We start from the raw sequence: 24,845 nt of genomic DNA on the forward strand, positions 1-24,845 counted from the left end.
ACATTGTTGGAAAAATTAATCTGTAAGATTTTGTTTGACAAAATTAATTTTTTTCAAAAGTATTTTATATGTTTTAACGGAATTAACATGAATTAGTCAGTATCTTCTTAACGAGACCGGGTCTAATTTGTTCTGCCCTAGATTTTTGAATGAAATTTTTTACATGAATTTCTACCGATATAAATATTATTTTTAGATTAAAAAAAATTAGACATTTACATGTACCACACCGTTTGTTTAAGGGGTCATCTCAAAGTTTGTTAATTTTAAACAAAGGACCCTATGGGATTTTGCTTGAAATGTATCAATTTTGCACATTTTTTACATTTTTTTAAAACTTTTGCCCTAGGGATTTCTTTTTCTGCTCTACATATTAAAGTTATTGCTAAAAGGCATCAAATGGTCAAATAATAAAAACCCTTTTACCTCCTGGTTTGTTCCGGGGGTCTTATCAAAGCTGGGTTTTTTTTGTATGCCCAATTTCCCAGATTTGTCAGATAATGGCTATTTTTTATTTGACAAACACGGAAATGGTGATTTATATAGTATTATTAAAAAAAATCAGACATATTTAAGTAATAAACAAATATATAATGCACATATTAAGGGTCATTAATATAAATACATGCTTACTGTCTTGAAATATATGAATTAAGCTATATTTAGGCGGGTCAAGAAAACGTGACATAGAGCTAGGCTTGTTGAACCTCTTCACGTTTCCGACCCGAGCCCAAATATAGCTTAAACTTTGAGACTTTTATGTTTATTCTACAATATAAGATCAATTTTACGCATCAAACGAGTTATTTTCAACAATTTTTGTTGAATATCTGCAGTTGAAACTATCACGCCATGGCGTCAACCAAGCAAAAAGATGACGTCACAATACAAATGAAACACTGCGCGAAAGCGTGTGTACTCGATCTGTACTCAGCCTCGTTAAAATAGGGAGTTTTTGAAACATCATTTTGTTTTCCTAAGGAAACAAGCATTTTAATAATTTCCACGAAAACGAAATCCGCATCATATGGTTTTGAATAGTGTTTTAGAAACATCAGATTACACATATTCTAAGATACGTTTTTCCTGAAATCGGTGGACTTGGAAAGGTTTCAAATAAGATGTTTTCGTGTACATAATAGTAGTCCAAAATTAAGAATTTTGTTGCATTTTATTCTATTTTTAGATAGTTCATCAGAAATTAATAAAAGTGAATCATGATATTAATAGTGATATTATTTTCGAGCATTTTAAGCATAAATAACCCCCATAATAGTCACATATAAAATGTACATATTTTCACGAAATTGTTTACATTTCATCAAAATGAAAATGGGAATCATAAACTTTGACCTTTTGTAGTTATAAAACGGGACGGACAAAATTCATTTGAATTTCATGAGAAAAAAAAGACTTTAGTATAGTGAACAAAATGGTATGTAACTTTGGTACAACCTCTAAAAAATGCAAGCCGCAAACCTTACCTTAAATAAGTCCACAAAGCCGTAAAATGTCGATCCGGGTTTGCCTACCCATTTTAAATTACCAACTTCGAAATCAACAATTGTCAATAAATTCCAAAATACGCATTGTTTTGCAGCAGTATTTAAAGTGAATACAAATATACCGGTTTTGTGAATTGATCAACCGTCAAATTTTGAGACGGACTATAATAGTAAGTATTTGACTTTCTGTTATCCGTTTTTAGTCCAAGTGAATCCATATTGAATATGATATTGTTCATTGGAGCAGCCATACTGCTGCTGTTTTAAAAGCATTTTACAATTGGCCATGTGACGAAATTGATTTTATTTTTAGTTTTGCCAAAACGTAAGACCAACGTTTTCTTAAACACCACGGTGAATGTTAATAATTTTTATTAATATGGCAGAACTGCCAAATCGTAGAGAGACTGCATTGTATGCATCACATATGATTGCTACGAATAAATAGTTCAGGAATTCAGTTGTCTAATGCCAATTATAAGACCTGAATAAGGCATTTTGGAATAGATTACTGTGTTCCCTGAGTTTGTGTTTTCTTGGCTATAAGTCCTGCATAAGGCAATACAAGTACGGCACAGACATAGATGCGCACCACAGGCAGAGGTGGAGGAAGCGCAAGATTGACGCAGTGATTTGATTATTATTTGGAAGGCAGGACAACAGTGATTTATATTTGCGGGAGATACCCGTCGACCACAGTTAGTGGTCATCCAATCAATAGGAAATTGTTCGTATTATTCTCGTGGTCAACAAAAATCTAAGTTAACAGGTTAACGGACCTGGTGCAACGCTTGGGTGTAAGACACACACAGCTCGGCCGCGTTGCACGTTACGGTCAGATCAAGAGGTCACAAAAGTTTAAAACTGAGTACTCTCACTAGATGGCGTAATCGTTAACTCAAATGTTAATCAAGATTAAACCTTTGACCTGGGAAGATGAAAATGTAGCTGCAATAATATAGGCCTTTTTGATTTTTGGGAGTTGATTTTAATCAATTATCCAATGCAGTTACTCAGACAAACCGAAAGTGAAACAGTGTTTGGACCTCAGCACAAATCATTGCTACTGACAAGACTTAGTTCTTGAACATAATTGATAAATTCGATATAGTGTATGCTTAAGCATTGTTTTTCAAGGAAACTTATTTATAAATACCTTAAAAATAATCAGATTTTAAATGGTACGAACAATTTAAATATTTTTTGTAGTCGTATGTATTCCTACGCCAGAGTTCAATATAGTCTCGTTCAACTCGACGCTCGGCTGTCTCCGTAAATCCTTGTCGGAGATTTACGGTGTCAGCCGAGCGTTTGGTTGAACGAGACTAGAGTTCAATATTGCTTGGATCCATACAATTTTCGAGAAATATTTCTATTACTGATACATAGTTTGATTGAATTAATTTTATCTTTAAAATATTATTTATTATGATTCATATGGGGGTTTCTCGACATTCTTGTCGAAAAAGTCCAAAAATTCATATTATAAAAATGTGCATAATTCAAATTAGAAACTACATGTACTTGTCATGCAAAATAACATATCATTGATTTTAAAATAAATAAAACATCGACAAAATCAACTCCCGTCAGTTCTTCAGTACTTTGATTTATATCTGGAGAGGGCTACAATGGCAAAAGATCTCCGTAATGGTGAACAATTAATTTTTTCATGCGGCTGACTTAAGTCGTAAAAGATTTTTTTCATCTTTGACTTCTTTTAGATAAAATGATCTTTTAATTCAGGTTGAACAAAATAACCGTATATAAGTCAAAACCAAATAAAACACATCAGCATGTTTAACAGTCGTCTTTCTCAGCAGCCGTGACAGTTCTCGCCTGATTTCATAGGATTTACGCTTGACATTTTGATGGACTTGATAACGTCAGATAATGTCAGAGCAAAGAAGCGACCTTACCTCATTCTATCACTGAAACACCATTCAAGGAAATGGTATATAATGGAAAATCCATTATATAACCCGCGTTAATTATGTTTAAAATAAGGGGAATTCTTAATATCAGTTCAAGATCCGCTCCTTAGTTCTCACTGGTTGTCCCCAAATAAAATCGATCAAGGTCAGTAAACATGGCGGACAAATTTCAACCTGCGTTGTTGACATACGCAAGAAATAACCGATATATGAACTATTCTTTTTTTTATTAATCTTTTCCATTCACAACGTTTGAGTTCAGATAAGAAATGCAAATGTTACTGTCATTTATCACATGTTTATCTCAATATGCGGTGGCTATCGCTCATGGGGTAAATTTTTGATATAAACAGTGTGTTCTTACGCGACGTGACGTCATAATTAAAAATTACGTAGGTTTAGGCAGTTGATTGACGTAGATTTAATGAAAAAGGAAAATTAATAATGATTATTTCTTTAGGACCACAATGTGCAGACGTTCGTCTCTGAAGGAACTGTACTTTTAAAATTACACATGTTGGTAAACTGTTCCACAGTCTGATGGTCGCTGGGAAGAAGGACTGTTTGTACGTATCAGATCTGGCATATGGGATCATGACTCTTTTGTTGTGGCCCCTCACTGGTATAAGTTAGGAGTTGGAATGGCCACCAGACCTTTCACAATGCGGAACATCATGATGACTCGGTCCGCAGATCCTCTTTCTTGAAGGTCCATTGTAGTTGATGTAGCATGGTGTGATGGAAATCCCAGTCACAATTCTGGCCGCTCTCCGTTGTACCGTCTCTAGGTTGTTTATGTTAGTAGCCGTATGTGGGTCCCATATTACGCTAGCAAATTCCATTTGAGACCGAACCAGGGTTTTGTAGCACAGTTCCTTGGTCTTCTTAGTACACAGGAGATGTTTCTCTGGAAAAAGGCTCCGGTGTTGTTGGCTTCCTTTTTTGAATATAGGTACCACATTTGCCCTCTTCCGCTCCCTTGGGATGACTACATGGTTTATGGATGCCTGAAAGAAAACTGTGAGGACCGGAGCAAGGTCCGCCCCAAGAAACCTCAGCAGTCTAGCTGGAATACCATCAGCTCCAGTGGCTTTGTGGATTTGTAGACTTTGAATTAGCTTGTTGACACCAGCTTCTGAGATGTTAGTACAATTCATTGCAAGATGTGTTCCAGGACCCATGGATTTTATGTTGTTCACAGGCTCGTTGGAAATCAAAAAAAAATCAGGAGAGGGCTACATTATTGCAGCTTATACCAGGCTTGGGGTAATGGTAAATGTAATGGTAATGCATTGCAATGCATTAAATGTTTTCAGAGTAATGCTAGTAATGAGTAATGCCACAAAATTAGCATTACATTAAAGGTAATGTAATTCATTACTTTCCAAAATCTAGTGTAATGTTGGCATTATATGGCATTACTTTGCATTACTATGCTTATTATGCAGGTTCACTTTAAAAAATGTAATGAATAAATGAATAGCTGAAATTGAATTCGATCAAATTTATTTTAAAGAAGAAGGAAATAATTATTGAGATACAAATGTTTTTTGTTGTATTATTTAAAAAGATTTTTAAAATTCATTTTTAAATTGTTAAAATAACTAGATATAATAACACTATTTCATAACATTTTTAAAAGTGTTGTTATCAAGAGTTTTAAAATCATTTGAACAATTTACTCCAATTAGTTTGCACTTCAATAAAGAATGTGTCAATAACACACTATGCCCCCAAGATCATCTAAGTATCAAAACAATCTATTGTTATAAGAAGTGCTAAATTCCCCAATCCCCTTCCTTGGCTATATCCCAACAGAATAGAGGACAGAAGCAAAACGAATGCACTGCATGTCCATCCATGATGAAAACCAAAATCACTTCCAAAATTATAACCCATTTGAAAATAATTTTACTCTCTCTCTCTCTCTCTCTCTCTCTCTCTCTCTCTCTGTTGTATATTAAGTATATTATATTAGTTTGAGCTGATAGAAAATACAAGATTCATGTATTTTTTCTATCATTGCACTTAATATCCTAAGATAAAGATTGCCAAAATATCTTTCAGTCCCAGCTTTCACTGCTCCTGTAATATATTTATTTAGTATAGCTGGGAATATTTTCAAACTAATGGATGCAGTTAAAAGATGAACCCTTCGAAACTTTGATCATGAAGTGCAACAGCAATATTTTGTCTTCAGGTGTCCTCAGTATAGAGAAATCCGATTAAAATATATAAGAAATATAACTGGGGAAAAACCCCTGTTTATAAATTAATTAATATAGATAAGTGTCCAAAATTAAAAAAAAAATTGTGATCTGGGGGAATATCTCTATTTAGCTTTTGGAAACTGCAACATTTTTCCATAAATTGTTTTCTGTTATGCATATAATTCTGTGTCTCTATTTTATATCAGACATTGTGTCATGCCAAATGTCTATAGATATTTTTTACCTATGTAAAATGTTGTTCCTAATTGCCACAAGATGATTATATATATTGAGCAAATAAAGAATGAAACTTGTATAGTCATTGAATTTGAACCTGATACTGAACCATAAACCTGTGAATATGTTAAAGAGTGTTTTATATTTGAAACATTTGCAAAAACTCTTTATTAGCTTTACTTTTTTAAAACAAAGTAATGGTAATGGTATATTTATGCATTACTTTACTCATGTAATGGTGATGTAATGCATTACTTCAAGAAAATCAAGTAATGGTAATTAAATACCCAAATTTATGAAGTAATGGCAAATGCAATGCATTACTTCACATTGTACTTGCAAAATGCATAAGGAAATGCAGTTGTAGGCTCATTATAAAAAACAGGTCGTTCAATGTCCGGAAAACGGTACTTGATCTGTGGATATTTCGCCATGAGTTCCTCCATTGTCGCTGCGGTGACAGCACTACATTGAATCAGACCGAGGTACCGCAGGGACTGACAGGTGGCGGACAGCGTGCGGATTCCGTCGTCGGTCACTTGGCACCACCCAATGTCCAAGTTCTTCAGGGTGTTTGTGAGCTTTCCGACTTCACTCATAACTGTAATAAAACAAATTGTTGTTTTCAGGCCCTGAGGTTACAAAACTTCTTTATTATATTCGTAATAATGTAAAACTAGTTCTCTCCGTACTGCTCTGCTGATGAGTACAACTTTAAAATCTGAGGTTTTAGAAAATTTGGAGCACGTTCTCCGCTATTATAGCTTTCTCCAAAAAGCGAAAACATTTTACGTTTAGGAGTGAGATAGAGCACGCGCGCGTACGGTAATTTATGTAATTAGTCTTGGCATGTAGGAAAACTATACATGTATTCAGATATATTTTTTATCAACAAAATATAAAACATTATGTACAAATTCCTTTTTTTTTCATCTGCAAGCATTAGGATGTTTGAATTTATAATGTTTTGTAATAGAAGAGCAGAATGTCCACAGCTAGGCTCGAACAGGGGACACTTCAGTTTAAAAACCAACGCTCTATACAGACTGAACTTGATTTAAGGGTTGACCTACTAGCTAGTGCTTGTAGGAGCATGACAGTGCTGAGCCTGTAATATACCTAATACAGACTATAACACCTTTAACTCTTATTTAAAAGCAACAAAGACGATAAGTGGAAAACTTATTTTAAAAAATACTATAACACCTTGAACTCTTATTTAAAAGCAACAAAGACGATAAGTGGAAAACTTATTTTAAAAAATAGTGTACAGTAGAATAAAATCAAAGAAGACTATTTATGTGATTTTGTCAAAGGTTATTGGAAAAGAGGGTAGGAGGCAAATATGTAATCAACTTTGATAGAAAAAGAGTAATAAAGTCTGTGGAATAATGATCAATTCTCTCTCTCTCTCTCTCATTCTCCCTCTGTCTCTCTCTCTCTCTCTCTCTCTCTCTCTCTCTCTCTCTCTCTCTCTCTCTCTCTCTCTCTACTAGTATATTAGAATAATATACTCGAATTTTTTAGCTTTAATACCGATAAATCGGAAGAGTACTGTCTTTTGTTTTATATATTTTAAACATCATTGGTACTTGAAGATTAACAATTTGTTTTTATTTGTTCTCAATCAAGCTTCATTGATTAATAATCAACGAAAATTCCTCAAAACATTCCGAAAATCATCTGAATATTTTGGATTTTACAATCTTGCGCATGTGGATTACATTCACGCTAAATCACGGAAGGCTCTTTATTTTATGTTTCCACAATATCACAATTGCATGGATAAACTTGGAAACGATAAAATAAATGCGTGTTAATTTTCATTGGAAATTTTTTCCGTTCATCAAAGAAAATACGGGAGAAAACTCTAACACAGTGCATTTACTATAAAAAAAAATCCCGAGAGTTTCGAATGTCAACATAGTGTGTAAAAAACGTTGTTAAAATATGTTGAATTCTGCAATTATATAATTAAACTTTTCGAAGAAAGGTATTTACAGCTTCAAAATGGTTTGTTGTGAACATTTTGACTGTTATTTTCAATGAAACTTTATTAATTTTCTACAAAATCGTTTTGGAGCGATTCTGCAATTTACTGCTACATTACGGGTATATGGGGGCATTTTAACTATGTGGTGAGGGCCTTTCCAGAGACACAGTTAAATCATTTCAACTCAGCAGAGTGTAGTGAAATTAATAGAATTATTGTAGGCTTGAAGTTTGGTTATGCAAATATCAACAATATATGTTCTTTCGATGTATCTATTTTGTAAATGTCCGATATCATATGCAATGTCAACCCGTGCACGCACGGGTCAAAGTCTAGTTTAAATTAACTGAAAAATACCGATGAAAACAACTTTAATAGGAAGGGAGTGATAATGTCCGTGGAATTATGATCAATTCTCTCTCTCTCTCTCTCTCTCTCTCTCTCTCTCTCTCTCTCTCTCTCTCTCTCAAACTTCATTTAAAATAACTAAAAAATACCCAAACATTTAAGTAGAAGCAGAAGAAAAACATCGATCATTCCTTGGTTATGTATTTCAACAAATATTTATCAAAAAATTAAATGTGGTGTCAAAGCACCAAATTTTATTTTCAAATAAACATTTGTGAAAAGACACTTAAGTCTAGTATATGTGAAAGACCATGGGGTCACCGGGACTCACCATCACCATATTCGAGCATTTATAACTAAATATTAAAACAAACAATGCATTTGACTTTTTACTCAGGCATGTTTATGTTTTCAATGTTTTTTGATTAAAAAATAAAACAAGAGGCCCATGGGCCACATTGCTCACCTGAGCAGCAACCATTATAAAATTAGCTTATGTAGTCATATGCAAAATACTGTGGTTTCATCAATATTCGTTGAATACCAATCTTCGTGGATTCCGTTGTTTAGTTAATCCACGAAATTAAATGCTCATTGAAGGGCAATTTTTATTAACATTTTGTATTGATAGGGTCATTGGCCACGAATTTGCGTATCCTTGAAACTGGGATTATCATTTTATCCATGAAAATTGATGCCCTTGAATATTAATGAAACCACAGTATCGGGAAAATGTAGAAGAATAAATCCTGTATAAAGAGATTTTCAAATTTCTCTCTCTCTCTCTCTCTCTCTCTCTCTCTCTCTCTCTCTCTTATATTCTAGGTAGTCTTTTATAACAGGATGATTTAATTGCCATGTCATATACATCATGTATCAAAAAGGACTTGGACACGATTTAAAACTCAAAATTTCCAAAAATTGTTTGTCATTTTTTATGTCTAGAATTGTTAATGTAGATGTTTTCAATGATTTGACAAAATTTGTAAGTCAAATATCGAGGTACAAGCAAGTTACAAAGGTTAGAATTCTTCGTTTTGTATACAAAGCTCGAGTCCTGTTAATGTTTACATATTTGTATTGGTATAAGTTTCAATCTAATGTTGCTGTTTGTTGTGATGAATTTATTTATGAACCCATTGAATCAGTCTATCTTGTTTCCACAAGTTATTTTATAAAGAAATGGCAATTTCTGTAAATAAGTAGACTTGAGCTTTGTTTACATAACAATGACTTCTTTCCTCCCTTTCTCGCATGGTGATTCATTCAAAATACAAAAGTAAACAATTTTATACAAAGAAATGAAAAAAAAATTCATTTGAAATCGTGTCCAGGTCCCTTTAAGCATCACAGTCCTCAAGAAGATCTTAAGCAACTGGTCATATATATATATATATATATATATATATATATATATATATATATATATATATATATATATATATATAAACCTACATCATACTATGTACCCTTGCGGGGCCCAATGATTGACCCAGTGCTACAGTCTATTCAATTCAGAATCAACGAACATGTCTAGAAGCTTGCATTTAAGTTATGCCGTAGATTATTACACATGAGTTATTGAGAATATTTGATTTCTTATGTAAAATTCTATTCTCTCAATTCTGGCCCTACCCTACCCCTGGGAATCATGATTTGAACAAACTACACTACATCTACATTGAATCTACACTACCTGAGAATGCTTCCACACACATTACAGCTGTTCTGACTGCATTTGTAAATGTTTTCAAGAAGATTTTTGAGGATTTTCTCTATATTCCTACATAAAAATTCGACCCCCAATTGCGGCACTACCCTACCCCCTTCCCTCCGGTATTCATGTTTGTCAAGTTCTATTTTGAAACCAAAGGTAATCAACATGAGAATTGTAGCTCATAATTTGCTCTAAAAAACCTCTTATGAAGTAAAAAATCTAAAACTTTTCTTTTTTTAAGAAGGGAAGGGGGAGTAGGGTTGGAAATATAAACATGAATAATTCAGCTCCTATTGCTTTAAATTTCATTTACAAGCCTTTCAGGGAAATATATATGTTGTCTATCAATAAATTTCTTTTGTGGGGATGGATGTGGGAAAGAATGGTCTTTAGGTAGGAAGGAAGGGGGGGGGGGGCTATTTTTGATCCACTTACAATGGTCAGTGACGTGACAGGTCGCACACTTCAATAGGTGGAGCTTGTGTCCATACTTAACAACCTGCAGCAGACACGCGTCATCTATCTGTGGGTTCCTGGATACGTTCATCTCCTCAAGGTCCGGGCAATAGTGGGTCAGGGAGGCGACATCTGCTGGCGAGATGCCAAGAAGGCTGGAGATGTCAAGGACCTTAAGCTTTCGGAGCTGTAAACCAAAATATATATGTAAAATACTGATTTCTTATCTACTGCATGGCATTACTTGTATAAAAATTGTTGAGCAGGATATAGTTAAGCTTGTGGTAAGTTTGGTCAACAAATTAGCTTTTAGTTTTTAAATTTGAATTTTTAAGATATAACCTTTAATTTGTTAAAGAAAACTCCCATGTATTTTAGCTTTAAACTTTGAATACTTTGCTATATCTTTATATAAAGCTCTTCTTCACAAGGAGATAAAAATGTCTATAACCATGTAGCTCTTTTAACCAAAGTGAGAAATTAATCACTTGCAAAATTAACCTTAAGCTTCTTTTCAATTTTCCGTGTGAGTGAACTTAAACATTGAATTGCTGTTGTGTGCTCTATGCTTCGAGTTAGCTTAGAAAAAAGAAATATTTGAAATTTTTTAATGAAATATAAACATTATAAATAAATTAGCATTTGATCATCTAAATAACAATTCAGCGAAAAGCTGTCAATGAGACAGCAAACCGGGTTTTCTTTTATTTGAACTGTATCCATAATCCATGTCAACCCGTATCCAGTGAAATGGAGTACCCTATATGCAATATTTTGCTAAAAAAATTACTAAGTTCAAAAGCTGGTATTTATTTCACAAATTATCAGAAATCAAAGTTCTAGCAATATGCATAGTTCTGCATGTGCATGTGCAATTGATTTTGCAAACGAACAACTGTGTATCTCGAATGTTAATTTTCAAAATGTTGACACAAATGTCCACAATGAAAGTTGAATGACAAAAACATTTGTGTCTCTTCTCTTAACCGTACCTTTGTGAGAGCTTGGACTCCCTTCTGCCCGACCCCAGATGACACCAAGGACACAACCTCAAGGTCAGGACACATCTCACACAACCTGACACAGGAAGTGTCTGTCACCTTGACAACAGAGGAAAACAACATTACAAACATAATATATAGTCTATATATAGTTGTTAGAAAAAAGAGGAAGTAACTTAAAGAGGCATCGTCACGAATTTGTTTAAATTCTATTTTTCTGTTTTTATAATTTAATGTTTTAGGAATGCATTTCTAGTGATCAAATGAAAGGACTATATATGGTTTGAGCCTAAAATGGCCCCCTTAAATGAATATTGTCAATTTACTGTAATTCTATGTTTTATTTGTACAAATATACATTTGAAGTTTTTTCATAATTTTCATTTTGGTTTTAGTGCCCACAATTTAAAAATATGACATCATAAAGTTTACCTTTTCCCGCCATTTTCTCATTTCTAGCATAAAACGACTTGTTTTGAAGCAGTTTTTTTTAAAGGAAACATTGAGCGACTGCTTGAACAAACAAAATATTTTCACTAAAGATGTATCTCTCCAATACTTATAAGTGACAAAAAGTTCGTTCTTGTTCAAAGAGTCGCTCTATGTATCCCATTCGAAAAAAAACATAAGAAAAATGACAATTTTTGACTGATTTTTGATTTAATTATAAAAATAGCGTCACTTCTGACGTCATATACTGCCAGTGAGTGCATATAAATCAAATAAATAGGTGAAAAACATATTTTATATCAACTCTTTTATAAATTAACACAACAAATTAATGTACCTGAATCATTTTAATAATAGCGAATTATGGAGGCCAAATTTGACTAATTAATATCATATATAGTTCTTTGAGTCAGTCGTAGAGTTATAAGCAAGATACAGGGCTCACAATTCTTTGTCATGTAAACAATAACATGGATCGTACCCTGTTTTTGTTTAAACTGGTTCAATATACTAGTTACAATATTTTAAAGCTGCTTTGTCAGCTAGCTATCTTCTGATTCACTTTAAGCATAAATAAACAGTTCTTAACGTTTAACACATTCATTTTAGGTCTTAAACTTGAGTTTTAACTTCAACATGCAAAATGTAAACAAACACTTTGTTAACATAGAAAAGATTTGTAAGCACTTTAACTCCCTTATTACTCAACGAATGACACTCAAATTTTGGTTGACTATTAAAAATGCCTTTCTGAAGCATTGTAAAAATCAAAATGGGAAAAATAATTTTTGACCAAAATCGTGATTATGCCTCTTTAACAGATGGAACTTTAAGGTTTAACTAAAAATTACAATGATTTGAGCCAAAATCCTGCCGCGTTAAGAAAAAATAAATTTTATGTTTAAATTGTGTTTATTTTAGAGGACACTGAGGCCTACATACAAAAATTTGTCTGTTAACAGGAAGTTGACGTCTTGAAATTATTGGCACAAAAATAAATCCCATCACATGACTTTTTAAAAACGAGTGCGTTAAAATTTCGAGAATCTGTAATGAAAGGTTGCTGAGAAAAATGCAACAGAAATTAATTCTGTGAATTTGATATGGACAAACAGACACACACACGAAACACAAATGGAAAAAAGTACCGTATACCCTTCGGAGTAGGGATACAAAATTAATGTGTTCAGAGTTAATGCATACTTAGTATATAAAAGCTGAATTCGGATCTTTATAGCTAGAAAAATGTGTTGATATCAAAATTTGACAGGTGCATTGAGTCAATGTACCTCTCTCTAGAAAAAAGATCATCTTTTAAATTATTTGTGCTAGCTTTCATTTTTGTTATGCAAACAATTCCCAGATAAATTGTGTATTTGTGTTCATAATTTATACAATTGAGGAGTGATCATATCTCTGTCAACAAATATGTTAATACCTCAGATTAGGTCACACATACATGAACCTCAGACACAAAATCGTGTCCATGCCAAAAACAAGAGACATTCTTATCTGAGATAGAAAGATGTTCAAATAAGAGATGTATTCATTCTTCTTACAAAAATTTGTTCACGCCTCAATAGTGAGTTCCATTTATGTACTAATACTATTGATAAGAGGCGTAATCTGATATGTTCATTCTTCTAATCACAGATATATTTAAATTATAGATAGTAGTGTAATGTTAAAAAACCACTAATGAAAGGTGTTGTACTTCCTCAATAACCACTGATAAATGGTGTATGTACTTCCTCAATTACCACTGATGAATAATGTTTGTACTTCCTCAATTACCACTGTTGAATGGTGATTGTCCCTTCTCAATAACTGATGAAAAGTGTTTTTTTTTCTTCATCAATAACCACTGTGATGAAAGGTGTTTAATATACTTCCTCAAATACCACTGATGAAAGCTGCTCAATATACTTCCACAAATACCACTGATGAAGGCTGTTGAATAGGCCTCAAATACCACTGACGAAAGCTGTACAATGTACTTCCACAAATACCACTGATGAAAGCTGTACAATGTACTTCCAAAAATACCACTAATAAAAGCTGTTCAATGCACTTGCACAAATAACACTGATGAACGCTGTTTAATGTACTTCAACAAATACCACTAATGAAAGCTGTTCAATGCACTTGCACAAATAACAATGATGAAAGCTGTTCAATGTACAGCCACAAATACCACTGATGAAAGCTGTTCATTGCACTTGCACAAATAACACTGATGAAAGCTGTTCAATGTACTTCCACATATACCACTGATGAAAGCTGTTCAATGCATTTGCACAAATAACACTGATGAAAGCTGTACAATGTACTTCCACAAATAACACTGATGAAAGCTGTACAATGCACTTCCACAAATAACACTGATGAAAGCTGTTCAATGTACTTCCACAAATACCACTAATGAAAGCTGATCAATGCACTTGCACAAATAACACTGATGAAAGCTGTTCAATGTACTTCCACATATACCAATGATGAAAGCTGTTCAATGCACTTGCACAAATAACACTGATGAAAGCTGTTCAATGTACTTCCACATATACCACTGATGAAAGCTGTTCAATGTACTTCCACAAATACCACTGATGAAGGCTGTTGAATATGCTTCAAATACCACTGACGAAAGCTGTACAATGTACTTCCACATATACCAATGATGAAAGCTGTTCAATGTACTTCCACAAATAACACTGATGAAAGCTGTTCAATGTACTTCCACAAATACCACTAATGAAAGCTGATCAATGCACTTGCACAAATAACACTGATGAAAGCTGTTCAATGCACTTGCACAAATAACACTGATGAAAGCTGTTCAATGTACTTCTACAAATACCACTGATGAAAGCTGATTGTTCCTCCTCAATTACCACTGATAAAAGGTGTTTGTACTTCCACAATTACCACTGATGAAAGCTGTTTAATGTACTTTCACAAATGCTGTTCTATGTACCTCCACAAATACCACTGATTAAAGGTGTTTGTACTTTCACAATTACAACTGATGAAAGCCGTTCAATGTACTTCCACAAATACCACTAATGAAATGTGTTCAATGTACTTTCACAATTACCACTGATGAAAGCTAACCAATGCTCTTCCTAGTGCTGAAACGAATAAATCAGTATTTGAATATTCGTGAGTGCTATTCGATTCGTATTCGAATATTCGTAGACGTCATAGACAATGTATTAAGCATAAATGATAGTTTGTAAATACTAAGTGGGTGTATGTGTAGACTGCTTAAACATGTCAGTTCGAAGTTGACACTTAATGCATGAGCATCTATTGAATATATTGGGTACGCATCTATACTACTATATTAAAATAATAGACTCGAATTTTTAGTCTTTAATACCGAGAAATCGGAAGAATACTGTCTTTTGTTTTATATATTTTAAACATCTTTGGTACTTGAAGATTACCAATTTGTTTTTATTTTTTCTCAGTTAAGCTTCGCTAATTAATAATCAACGAAAATTCCTCAAAAAATCCCGGAAATCACCTGGATTTTTTGGATTTTACAATCGTGCACTTGCGCAATACATTCACACTAACGGGATCTTTAGTTTATATTTGTTTCCACAATATCACATCTGCCTGAATAAACTCAGAAATGATAATACAAATACGGGTAAATTTTCATTGGACTTTTGCTATATATTTTGTTCATATAAATTAATGATTTCTTATGAGAGAAAGTATAAAATAACAAATATACATTTCAACTAAGCACTTACTTTCATCTTCGTGATGACAAAAAATATTTGATTACATGCAAAAATGTTACATTATATTTGTTAGGAGAGTGAAGATAGAATATGTTTTATCGTAAAAATGAATAATGTCCTACAGACCCAGTTTTACAAAGAATATACGATTACGTGTACGTTGGTGAAAAGGTGTTGAGTTCTTCCATTCTATGGATTAAAATTTTTAGTTGAAAGGTATTTGCAGTCTCAAAAAGGTTTGTTGTGATGTATTTGACTGTTATTTTCAAGGCAACATCATTCATTAACTTTCTCCAAAATCGTTCCAGAGCGATTCTGCAATTTTCTGCTACTTTACGGGTATAAGTAAGGGAGGGGCTTTTCCCGAGACACAGTTAGGTTATTCAAACTAAGGAAAGTGTAGTGAAATTAATAGCATTATTGTAGGCTTATAGCTTTGTTATGTAAATGTCAATAATAAGGTGTATCGATGTACCTATTTCTAAATGTTCGATATGCAATGTCAACCCGTGCACGCACGGGTCAAAGTCTAGTTTAATTTTTAAGCAAATAATAATATAACGATTTTTAAAAAAATTTCATCAACTACAATCAAAAGATTTATTACTTCTTTAATAATATACTGCAGTCCTGACTCCTGGATGAGACCAGAGACATAAATAATGTTATTTATGTCTCTGATGAGACTGATACGTAATTTCGTAAGTCAGTCCAAATATTTCCGCCATGTTTGATATAGTATTAAACAGAAAACTTATAACGCTCATAACTCCGGAAATGTTCTGTTTATTTAAAAAAAAAAAACCAAATTATATCGAAGTATCTTTTAAAAAAAGCTTTGGATGTACCTTTCTATATTAACTCTCCGTAGCTCACACTCGTTCAAACAGTTAAGCAATTTTTTTTCTTCAGCGTCTGACATGAATTGAAAAATCCAGAATGTTTGTCTTCGTTCGATGTAAACCCTGCTTTTACTTTCAAGGTAAACACGCATGGCGGAGGAGTCTATTACTGGGTTAAGTAATAGACTCTACCAAGCATGGCAGTCATATATGGCTTTATATTTACTTTCGTTCCGAGTAAAATGAAATAACACGATACTGCATAGTTTACAGTGCTTGATATGGGTGTTTAACATTTGATCGAATATTCGAATGCTAAATATACATTCGAATATTAGAAATTTACTATTCATTCGTGAATATTCGAACATTCGTTTCAGCACTAGCTCTTCCACAAATACCACTGATGAAAGCTGTTCAATGTACTTCCTTATTTACCACTGATGAAAGCTGCTTGAACTTCCTCAATTACCACTGATGAAAGCTGTTCAATGTACTTCCTTATTTACCACTGATGAAAGCTGCTTGAACTTCCTCAATTACCACTGATGAAAGCTGATCAATGTACTTCCTTATTTACCACTGATGAAAGCTGTTTGAACTTCCTCAATTACCACTGATTAAAACTGTTCAATGTACTTCCTTATTTACCACTGATGAAAGCTGTTTGAACTTCCACAAATACCACTGATGAAAGCTGTTTGAACTTCCTCAATTACCACTGATGAAAGATGTTCAATGCACTGCCTCAATTACCATTTATATAAGGTTTTTGTACTTCCAATAAGCAATGTGTTTTTACTAAAGATCAAAGACGTACATGTTGTTATATTTAAGATAAGATGAATGTTCCTACTATGGGTAACATAAATTAGTGACTGAGATGTTCAAACCTTAGAAAGATAACCCAGCATGACCTCTTTCAGCCTCGGACAATTATCGGTGATGGCCAGGACACCGTTATCTGTGACGAAGGCCCCACAAAGTGATAAGTTTATCTTCCTCAGATCAGGACAGCCCTGTGCGATCTAAAAAATAATTATATACTTATGTTTATTCACATAATATATCATGTTTTCTTAACTTTTACATGGATACTGAATAATATATACATGTTTACTCTTAGACATTGATATTCTACCTCTTTATCATATAGAACTCATTGACATCTTTTTACATTTTACTCTTTTTCATGTTAGATACGTTTCGGGTGCTTTATAGGGATAAAACGGTAATTATCGATATAGCTCCCCTTTGGACATTTTGTTTCGCTATTTAATTCAAAGTTAACTAGTAAGCCAGTTGTTCACTTCATTATAGCATCGTATATAGGTGACATATTTTAAGTTTAATTTGCATAAAGGTCAAGAATAGATATAAAGCTTTGCATCATTCCAACGTATTTCCATTATAATAAGTGTAAAATAACGTAAGCTTCCTTTTTTATGCATAATGTGATTCTAAAAAGCACCCCCCCCCCTTCAGAATGATTTAAATCTTAGGAATGTGAAAGGGATAATAGATACACGTCATAATAAACTACTGATTACGATTCATATATAATTGTATTACTATAGAGTGGATGATCCTGAAGGCAACTTGTTTATATAGGACAGTACCTCCAAGAGTCCATGGTCCGTGGTTTTGTAAAATACTGAACCTGTACGAGCCCCATGTCAATGATTTTGTACAAGTCTGTACCTGTAGGAGCCCCTGTCGGTGATTTTGAATTAGACTGTACCTGTAGGAGCCCCCGGTCAGTGAGTAAGGAACTGTCCATGACGAGGGTCTGAAGTCTGTGACAATTCTTCCCCACCACCTCTAGGATTCCATCATACAACATGGACTTACTGGAAGGGAGAGAAAGAGAGGGGGAAGGAGGAGAGACAGATAATTTATTTCGAGGATTTTAGATATATAGTTGTAAATATTTGACAAGACATTAACACATACATGCGATATAAAATCTGACCCATAAAAGGAAGTCAAAGGACAGAAAATGAATGAATGTCGTATACAAAAAAATACAAAGCGCAAATGGGACTCTAAAGTCAAACTGCCACGCCAAAGATCGTTATTGGTCTAAACTAAGCCTGATGGTTTAGCAATCCAAAGATTGATGGTTCCAATGCCGTCGCCAAAGTACAAGGGCGTGGCATGATAAAGTCAGATGGTATTCATGTACTGTGGTTTCATCAATCAATATTCGTTGAATACCAATTTTCGTGGATTTCGTTGTTAAGTTGATCCACGAAATTAAAACAATGTTTATTGTAGTTGAATTTCAACTAACATTTTGTAATGATAGGATCATTGGTCACGAATTTACGTATCCTTTAAACTGTGATTTTCAGAAAATCCATGAAAATTGATACCCACGAAAATTAATGAAACCATGCAGTATATCATGGTTTCTAATTTTTCTTATAGAAACACAATCACCGTTTCCATTATCAATATGGCATGTCCATGTGCGTCACGATAAACTAGAAGGCCGATAAAATGAAATACATACAGAAGTTACACTTATGTAATTTAAATAAAAAAAAAAAGAGGAGAAAACTTAATTAAGAAATGGTGATAACTTTTTTTAATCAACAGCCCGTATACCAAGTTTCCCGCATGCATCTTATATTTGATTGTCATCCACTTACTTGAAACACACTATAAAAGGGCAACAGGCAGCAACAGATAGAACCATTTTAAAAAGAGTTTGGACTTTGGGTAGCAATGTGACGTAGGCCCGTCTATTTCATTGTCAGCCACTCAACCACGGCTCTCTGACATCAACAAAATTTGTCTGACTACGCAATCGGTGCATATTTCGCCTGAAACCGCGTCATTTTTAACTTGTTTTGACGCAAGAAATAGATAGGTTCTTCCTACTGAAAGACAAAGGCCTTGTTAAAATGGTTCTATTTGGAAACAGCTTTCCAAGGTAAAGGTAAACACCTTTACGTTACAAATATAATGTAACATAATGTAATAAATGATATTAAACACTTTACACATTAAGATGATACAATGCTTAATTTGTTGAACCACATAGGCCAATTTTGTTCATTCATTGTATTTACTGTGTCCAATTTTTTTAAATTGCTTTCTAAACATATTTTTACGCAAAGCACCCAATGTGAATGATTGCAGACTTTGGGTAGCAATGTGACGTAGGCCCGTCTATTTCATTGTCAGCCACTCAACCACGGCTCTCTGACATCAACAAAATTTGTCTGACTTTTGAGCTAAGACTACGCAATCGGTGCATATTTCGCCCGAAACCGCGTCATTTTTAACTTGTTTTGACGCAAGAAATAGATAGGTTCTTCCTACTGAAAGACAAAGGCCTTGTTAAAATGGTTCTATTTGGAAACAGCTTTCCAAGGTAAAGGTAAACACCTTTACGTTACAAATATAATGTAACATAATGTAATAAATGATATTAAACACTTTACACATTAAGATGATACAATGCTTAATTTGTTGAACCACATAGGCCAATTTTGTTCATTCATTGTATTTACTGTGTCCAATTTTTTTAAATTGCTTTCTTAACATATTTTTACGCAAAGCTCCCAATGTGAATGATTGTATACTGAGTGATCACCTGTCAATAGTTTTTAAGTTTAGAATATCGGGTAACACAAGAGGAAAAGGCTTTTGGAAATTAAATGTATCTGTTTTACACGATGCAAATTATGTTAAAACAATGAATGATTTTTTAAACAACCTACCAGATGAAATAGAAAATGAGATCAATCCGCATATCAAATGGGATTTAATTAAGATACAGATAAGAAATTTAAGTATAATTTTTTGTAAACAAAAAGGTAATAAATAAGAAATAAAATTCAATTGATTGAAAAGGAAATTGAAAAAATTGAAAGTTCTGATTATGCACAAATTAATGTCAAAAAGAAGAGAGAATTAGAAAACGAGTTAGACGAATTATACAAATATAAAGCGAAAGGCGCACAGATCAGATCGAGAGCAAAGTGGATCGATGAAGGGGAAAGAAATACGTCCTACTTTCTTAGGCTTGAAAATAAACACCAATCTCATAATGTAATCAATAAGATAGATAATAATGGACATATGTACACTAAAACGGATGAAATCTTAAAACAACTTTACATATTTTATGATGATCTCTATTCGAGCAGACGCGTCCCAGATGCGCATATTGAAAACTACTTAAGTGAAATAAATCTTGAAAACAAAATATCAGATAAAGAAAAAGAAATAATTGAAATTTTTCACACTTTAAAAGAATGTGCCGAGGCAGTTTACAATATGAAACAAAATAAATCTCCAGGCAATGACGGTATACCAGTAGAATTTTGTAAAATGTTTTAGAAACACTTAAAAACATATTTTTACAATGCTCTGATACATTCTTTCGAAAAAGGTGAACTTTCCACAAAACAAAAATGCTCAATTTTATCACTTATATATAAAAAAGGTTCTCTAGAAAAAATAGAAAACTACAGACCTATCAGTTTAACTAATATAGATTACAAGATCATAGCTTGTGTCTTTGCTAAAAAACTACAAAAAAGTAATGGATAATATTATAAATGAAAACCAAACAGGGTATATCAAAGGTCGATTTATAGGTAATAATTCTAGACTTATATTAGATATTCTAGAGTACTGTAAAAATAATAACAAAGTTGGCATATTACTTTTCGCTGATTTTCAAAAAGCCTTCGATTCGGTTGAATGGAACTTCCTATTTAAAACACTACAAAAATTCAATTTCTGGCCGAACTTTATAAAATGGATACAAATACTTTACAAAAACCCATGTTTTTATGTAAAAAATAATGGATGGCTGTCACGGAAATGTAGAATGGAACGTGGAATAAGACAGGGTTGTCCAGTATCAGCCTTATTATTTTTATTCGTAATGGAAATATTGAATCTAAAAATACAGAACTGTGGAGATATAAAAGGGTTCAAAATTAATTCGTTAGAAAAAGAAATCAAATGTATACAATATGCTGATGATAGTACATTTACATTGGAAGATCAATTATCATTGGAAAATGCGCTAAACATTTTAAATTTTTTTAGCAAAATGTCGGGCACAAATTTAAATATGACTAAAACGGGATGCATCATTTTAGGACCTCTTAAAGAAAGAATAGATCGCCAAACACACGTATATCAAGTAAGAATAAATAAAGATACTTTAAAATGCTTAGGTATATATATTGGACTGAACAAAAATATATGTAACGAAAAAAATTGGATATGTAAATTAAAGGAATTGGAAAAGATACTGAATTCGTGGAGGTGTCGAAAGCTTACTATCTTCGGTAAATGTCAAATTGTAAACTCGATTATTCTATCAAAAATCATTTTCACTGCAACGGTTTTAGAAAATCCGGGAAATGATTACATTAAAAAAATAAATAAACTATTTTTTTCATTTTTATGGGTCAATCGTGAACGCATCAAAAGGCACACATTAATTCGCGAGATAAAAGAGGGGGGTATAGGAATAATTGACCCAGAAATCAAAATTAAAGCTACTAAAGCAGCTTGGATTTCAAAACTTACACAAAATAAGAGTAATTTAAGTAAATTTTTAAATGCATGTTTAGCAAATCATAAGATGAAAATCGAATATATTCTAGAATCAAATGTAACAAACACTTCTGATTTTAATAGTCTGAAAGGACTTCCACAATTCTACAAAAAGGTATTTACTGCATTTAATGAATGCAAAAATCCAAAAAGCATTGATACTTTGGACGAAATATTACGGCGGAATATTTGGTTTAATGTAAACTTTAAAGACAAGGGAAAAGTCTTATATTTTCAGAACTGGTTCGAAAGCGGCTTTCATTATGTGAAAGACCTTGTGAATGATAATGGTTTTAAATCGCTCAATGAAATAGCTACTATATTAAAATCGAAAAGAAATTATCTTTGTGAATATCTAACACTAAAAAACGTTCTTCACTCTAAAATACATAATGATACAAGCAGGAGGAGATATATAAATATCAAAAATGAATTTCATTTTAAATTACAAGAAGAAATAAAAGATATCGGTAATTCAAAATCTGGCTTCTTCTACAAAATACTACTTGATGACAAATCAAAATAAAACTATCATGGAGAGTAAATGGAAAAATGAATTTAGCGACATAAACTCATTGTGTTGGCGAAAAATATATGATGAAAAAATTGTAAAAATTAATGATAAAAGCATTGCTGAATTTAATTTTAAATTATTGCACAATCTGTTGCCAAATAATCTATACATTAGCAAATGGAATAAAAATATTGATACGTATTGTCGAGAAATTGAAAATACAAAACATGTGGTTTTCGACTGTATACTTGTAAAAAACATCTGGAAAAAGGTTTCTGCTATACTTAAAATTATTATTTCTTGGAAACATCTTGTTTTGGGTTTTATTTATAATGGAAACCAAAACAATGTAGTTTTAAACAATGTAATATCATTCATTGCATGTAAAATTCTTAAATACAAAATGAAATGTAAATTGATAGAAGACAATGTCACAAATGAAGGCCTAATTTTGTTTTTTAAGGTCATCGCTTGCAAGCTTTTTCCTTGTAAATCAGCAACCACAAACTGTCAATTTTGATTACTGTATACTTAGAACTCTGTTTGAAAGGCTGTAAATTGTAAAATATGAAATAGTAATAACAATAATAATTAAAACAAATTAATATTGTATTATTAGTAATAGAATATAATGAACTAGAGGGCGGCCTGGCTCTCGTACTTTCATGCGGTATAGGACAAAAAGAACTGTGACTGTAGAAGCAAGTCCTACCGCATAGTACCGCATTTTATATTTTCTATATTCACAATTGTCAATTCCTATTACATGTATATTCGTAAGTTGTATTTAAATTTTGACTTAGAATTGTTTTCATATATATTTTTTTCAATAAATCTTTACATAAGAAAAAATGACAAATTCGCACTGTTAAGTTAGATATGTGTATGATCTACTTTGATTATAATTATATTACTTCACTTTATTAACTTTACTTTGTAAAAATATAAATGTATAAGGTATGTTCATATTTTTGTTACATAGTAACCGATCCAGGGGGCCCCTGGCATCCCAGGTAAGGTATACAAAGAGGGCCTCTGCGGAGGTATTACCTCAAGCAATTTGTATGTAATTTCAAATAAAATCATTAAAAAAAAGAAAAAAGAAAACTTGTTTTGACGCAAGAAATAGATAGGTTCTTCCTACTGAAAGACAAAAGCCTTGTTAGAATGGTTCTATTTGGAAACGATTTTTTTTTTTTTGCAGCTTTCCAAGGTAAAGGTAAACACCTTTACGTTACAAATATAATGCAACATAATGTAGTGGATGATATTAAACACTTTACACATTAAGATGATACAATGCTTAATTTGTTGAACCACATTTTGTTCATTCATTGTATTTACTGTGTCCAATTTTTTTTTAATTGCTTTCTTAACCTATTCTTTGAAAATAACATAAAGAAACAACTGCATTTATATGGCTTGACATTTAGAGGAACGCTAAGTAGTCAATCCGCGTTCTTGGTTTCTCCGTTCCTGAAAGTTCTATCTCATTCCCGCACCAGAGGTCGCGCTTCGCAAGCGTTTTAACCATCAAAACTAAAATCGTGCATTCAAGAAACGAATTGACTTATTATTGTTAGTTAACGTTTGTCAAATCTTAACTTTTATAGGCACTATAAGTAAGTTCCGAGTAAATATATTCACTCTAAACTTAATCAATCTACATTATTTCATTGCAAACATATAATCATTTTGATGCAAACTCCCATTGACTGGGATCCGCCAAAGCGTGTGTTTACCACCTTAATTACTCTTATTTTTGCTATTTCGGGCTTAAATTGTTTATCAAAAAATGAAAAAAAGTTGTTTGATTAGTTTCACAATAACTACTTATCAGGAATAATTCAGTTACAGCTAACGGACATCATCCCACAAGTGTCGAAATATTAAAGATATAATCAGATACAGTGGTGCAGGCATTTCGTAGTCTATTTGCAAAAAGTCTCAATTTATGAGTATAGATGTTCCGCCATTATTTGTACAATTATGATACATCGCTAAAACGGACATACAGCTTAATTTGGACTGTGACTGTTAATCCCTTTCTCTTTCATCGCTTTGTCAAAAACGTTAATTGTCTGGACAGCCTGCAGTTGTTAATTTTAAATTACTAGTAAAAGACTACTTACATGTAATATGACGGCATATATGTTGTTAGTCCGTCTCCATCGGACTTTAGCTTGATAATTGGCATTTGGCATGACCATCGTACTTTGGTGTGACAATCTATCGTTGAAGTGACCTTCAGATTTTGGAGTCTTACAAATAATAAATAAAAATATTTATCAATGAAT

The 24,845-nt window shown here is 32.7% G+C and overlaps 1 protein-coding gene across 1 annotated transcript; it reads right to left on the reverse strand.

Annotated features, from left to right (window-relative positions):
* Window positions 1–4,988: 4,988 nt before the first annotated feature.
* On the reverse strand, window positions 4,989–24,777 carry LOC128172350 (F-box/LRR-repeat protein 17-like). The gene is made up of 6 exons (XM_052838150.1): window positions 24,681–24,777; window positions 18,187–18,295; window positions 17,339–17,473; window positions 11,393–11,500; window positions 10,380–10,587; window positions 4,989–6,487 (listed from the first exon to the last, which is right to left on the reverse strand). Exons 1-6 carry the CDS (start codon window positions 24,743–24,745, stop codon window positions 6,207–6,209), a joined length of 906 nt encoding a protein of 301 aa, XP_052694110.1. The 5' UTR covers window positions 24,746–24,777; the 3' UTR covers window positions 4,989–6,206.
* Between the last annotated feature and the right edge of the window lie 68 nt (window positions 24,778–24,845).

Source organism: Crassostrea angulata, chromosome 2 (genome assembly GCF_025612915.1).
Source record: "Crassostrea angulata isolate pt1a10 chromosome 2, ASM2561291v2, whole genome shotgun sequence".
Lineage (NCBI taxonomy): Eukaryota > Metazoa > Mollusca > Bivalvia > Ostreida > Ostreidae > Magallana > Magallana angulata.

Bases quoted from the DNA above. Each gene is read 5' to 3' on its own strand.
- LOC128172350 (XM_052838150.1), bottom strand. From the start codon at position 24,745: ATGCCAATTATCAAGCTAAAGTCCGATGGAGACGGACTAACAACATAT. The intron at 17,474-18,186 runs GTACAGTCTAAT...ATTATTTTTTAG, and splicing joins CTGACCGGGGGCTCCTACAG to ATCGCACAGGGCTGTCCTGA. The intron at 11,501-17,338 runs GTTTGAACATCT...TCTGTTGTCAAG, and splicing joins TGCTGGGTTATCTTTCTAAG to GTGACAGACACTTCCTGTGT.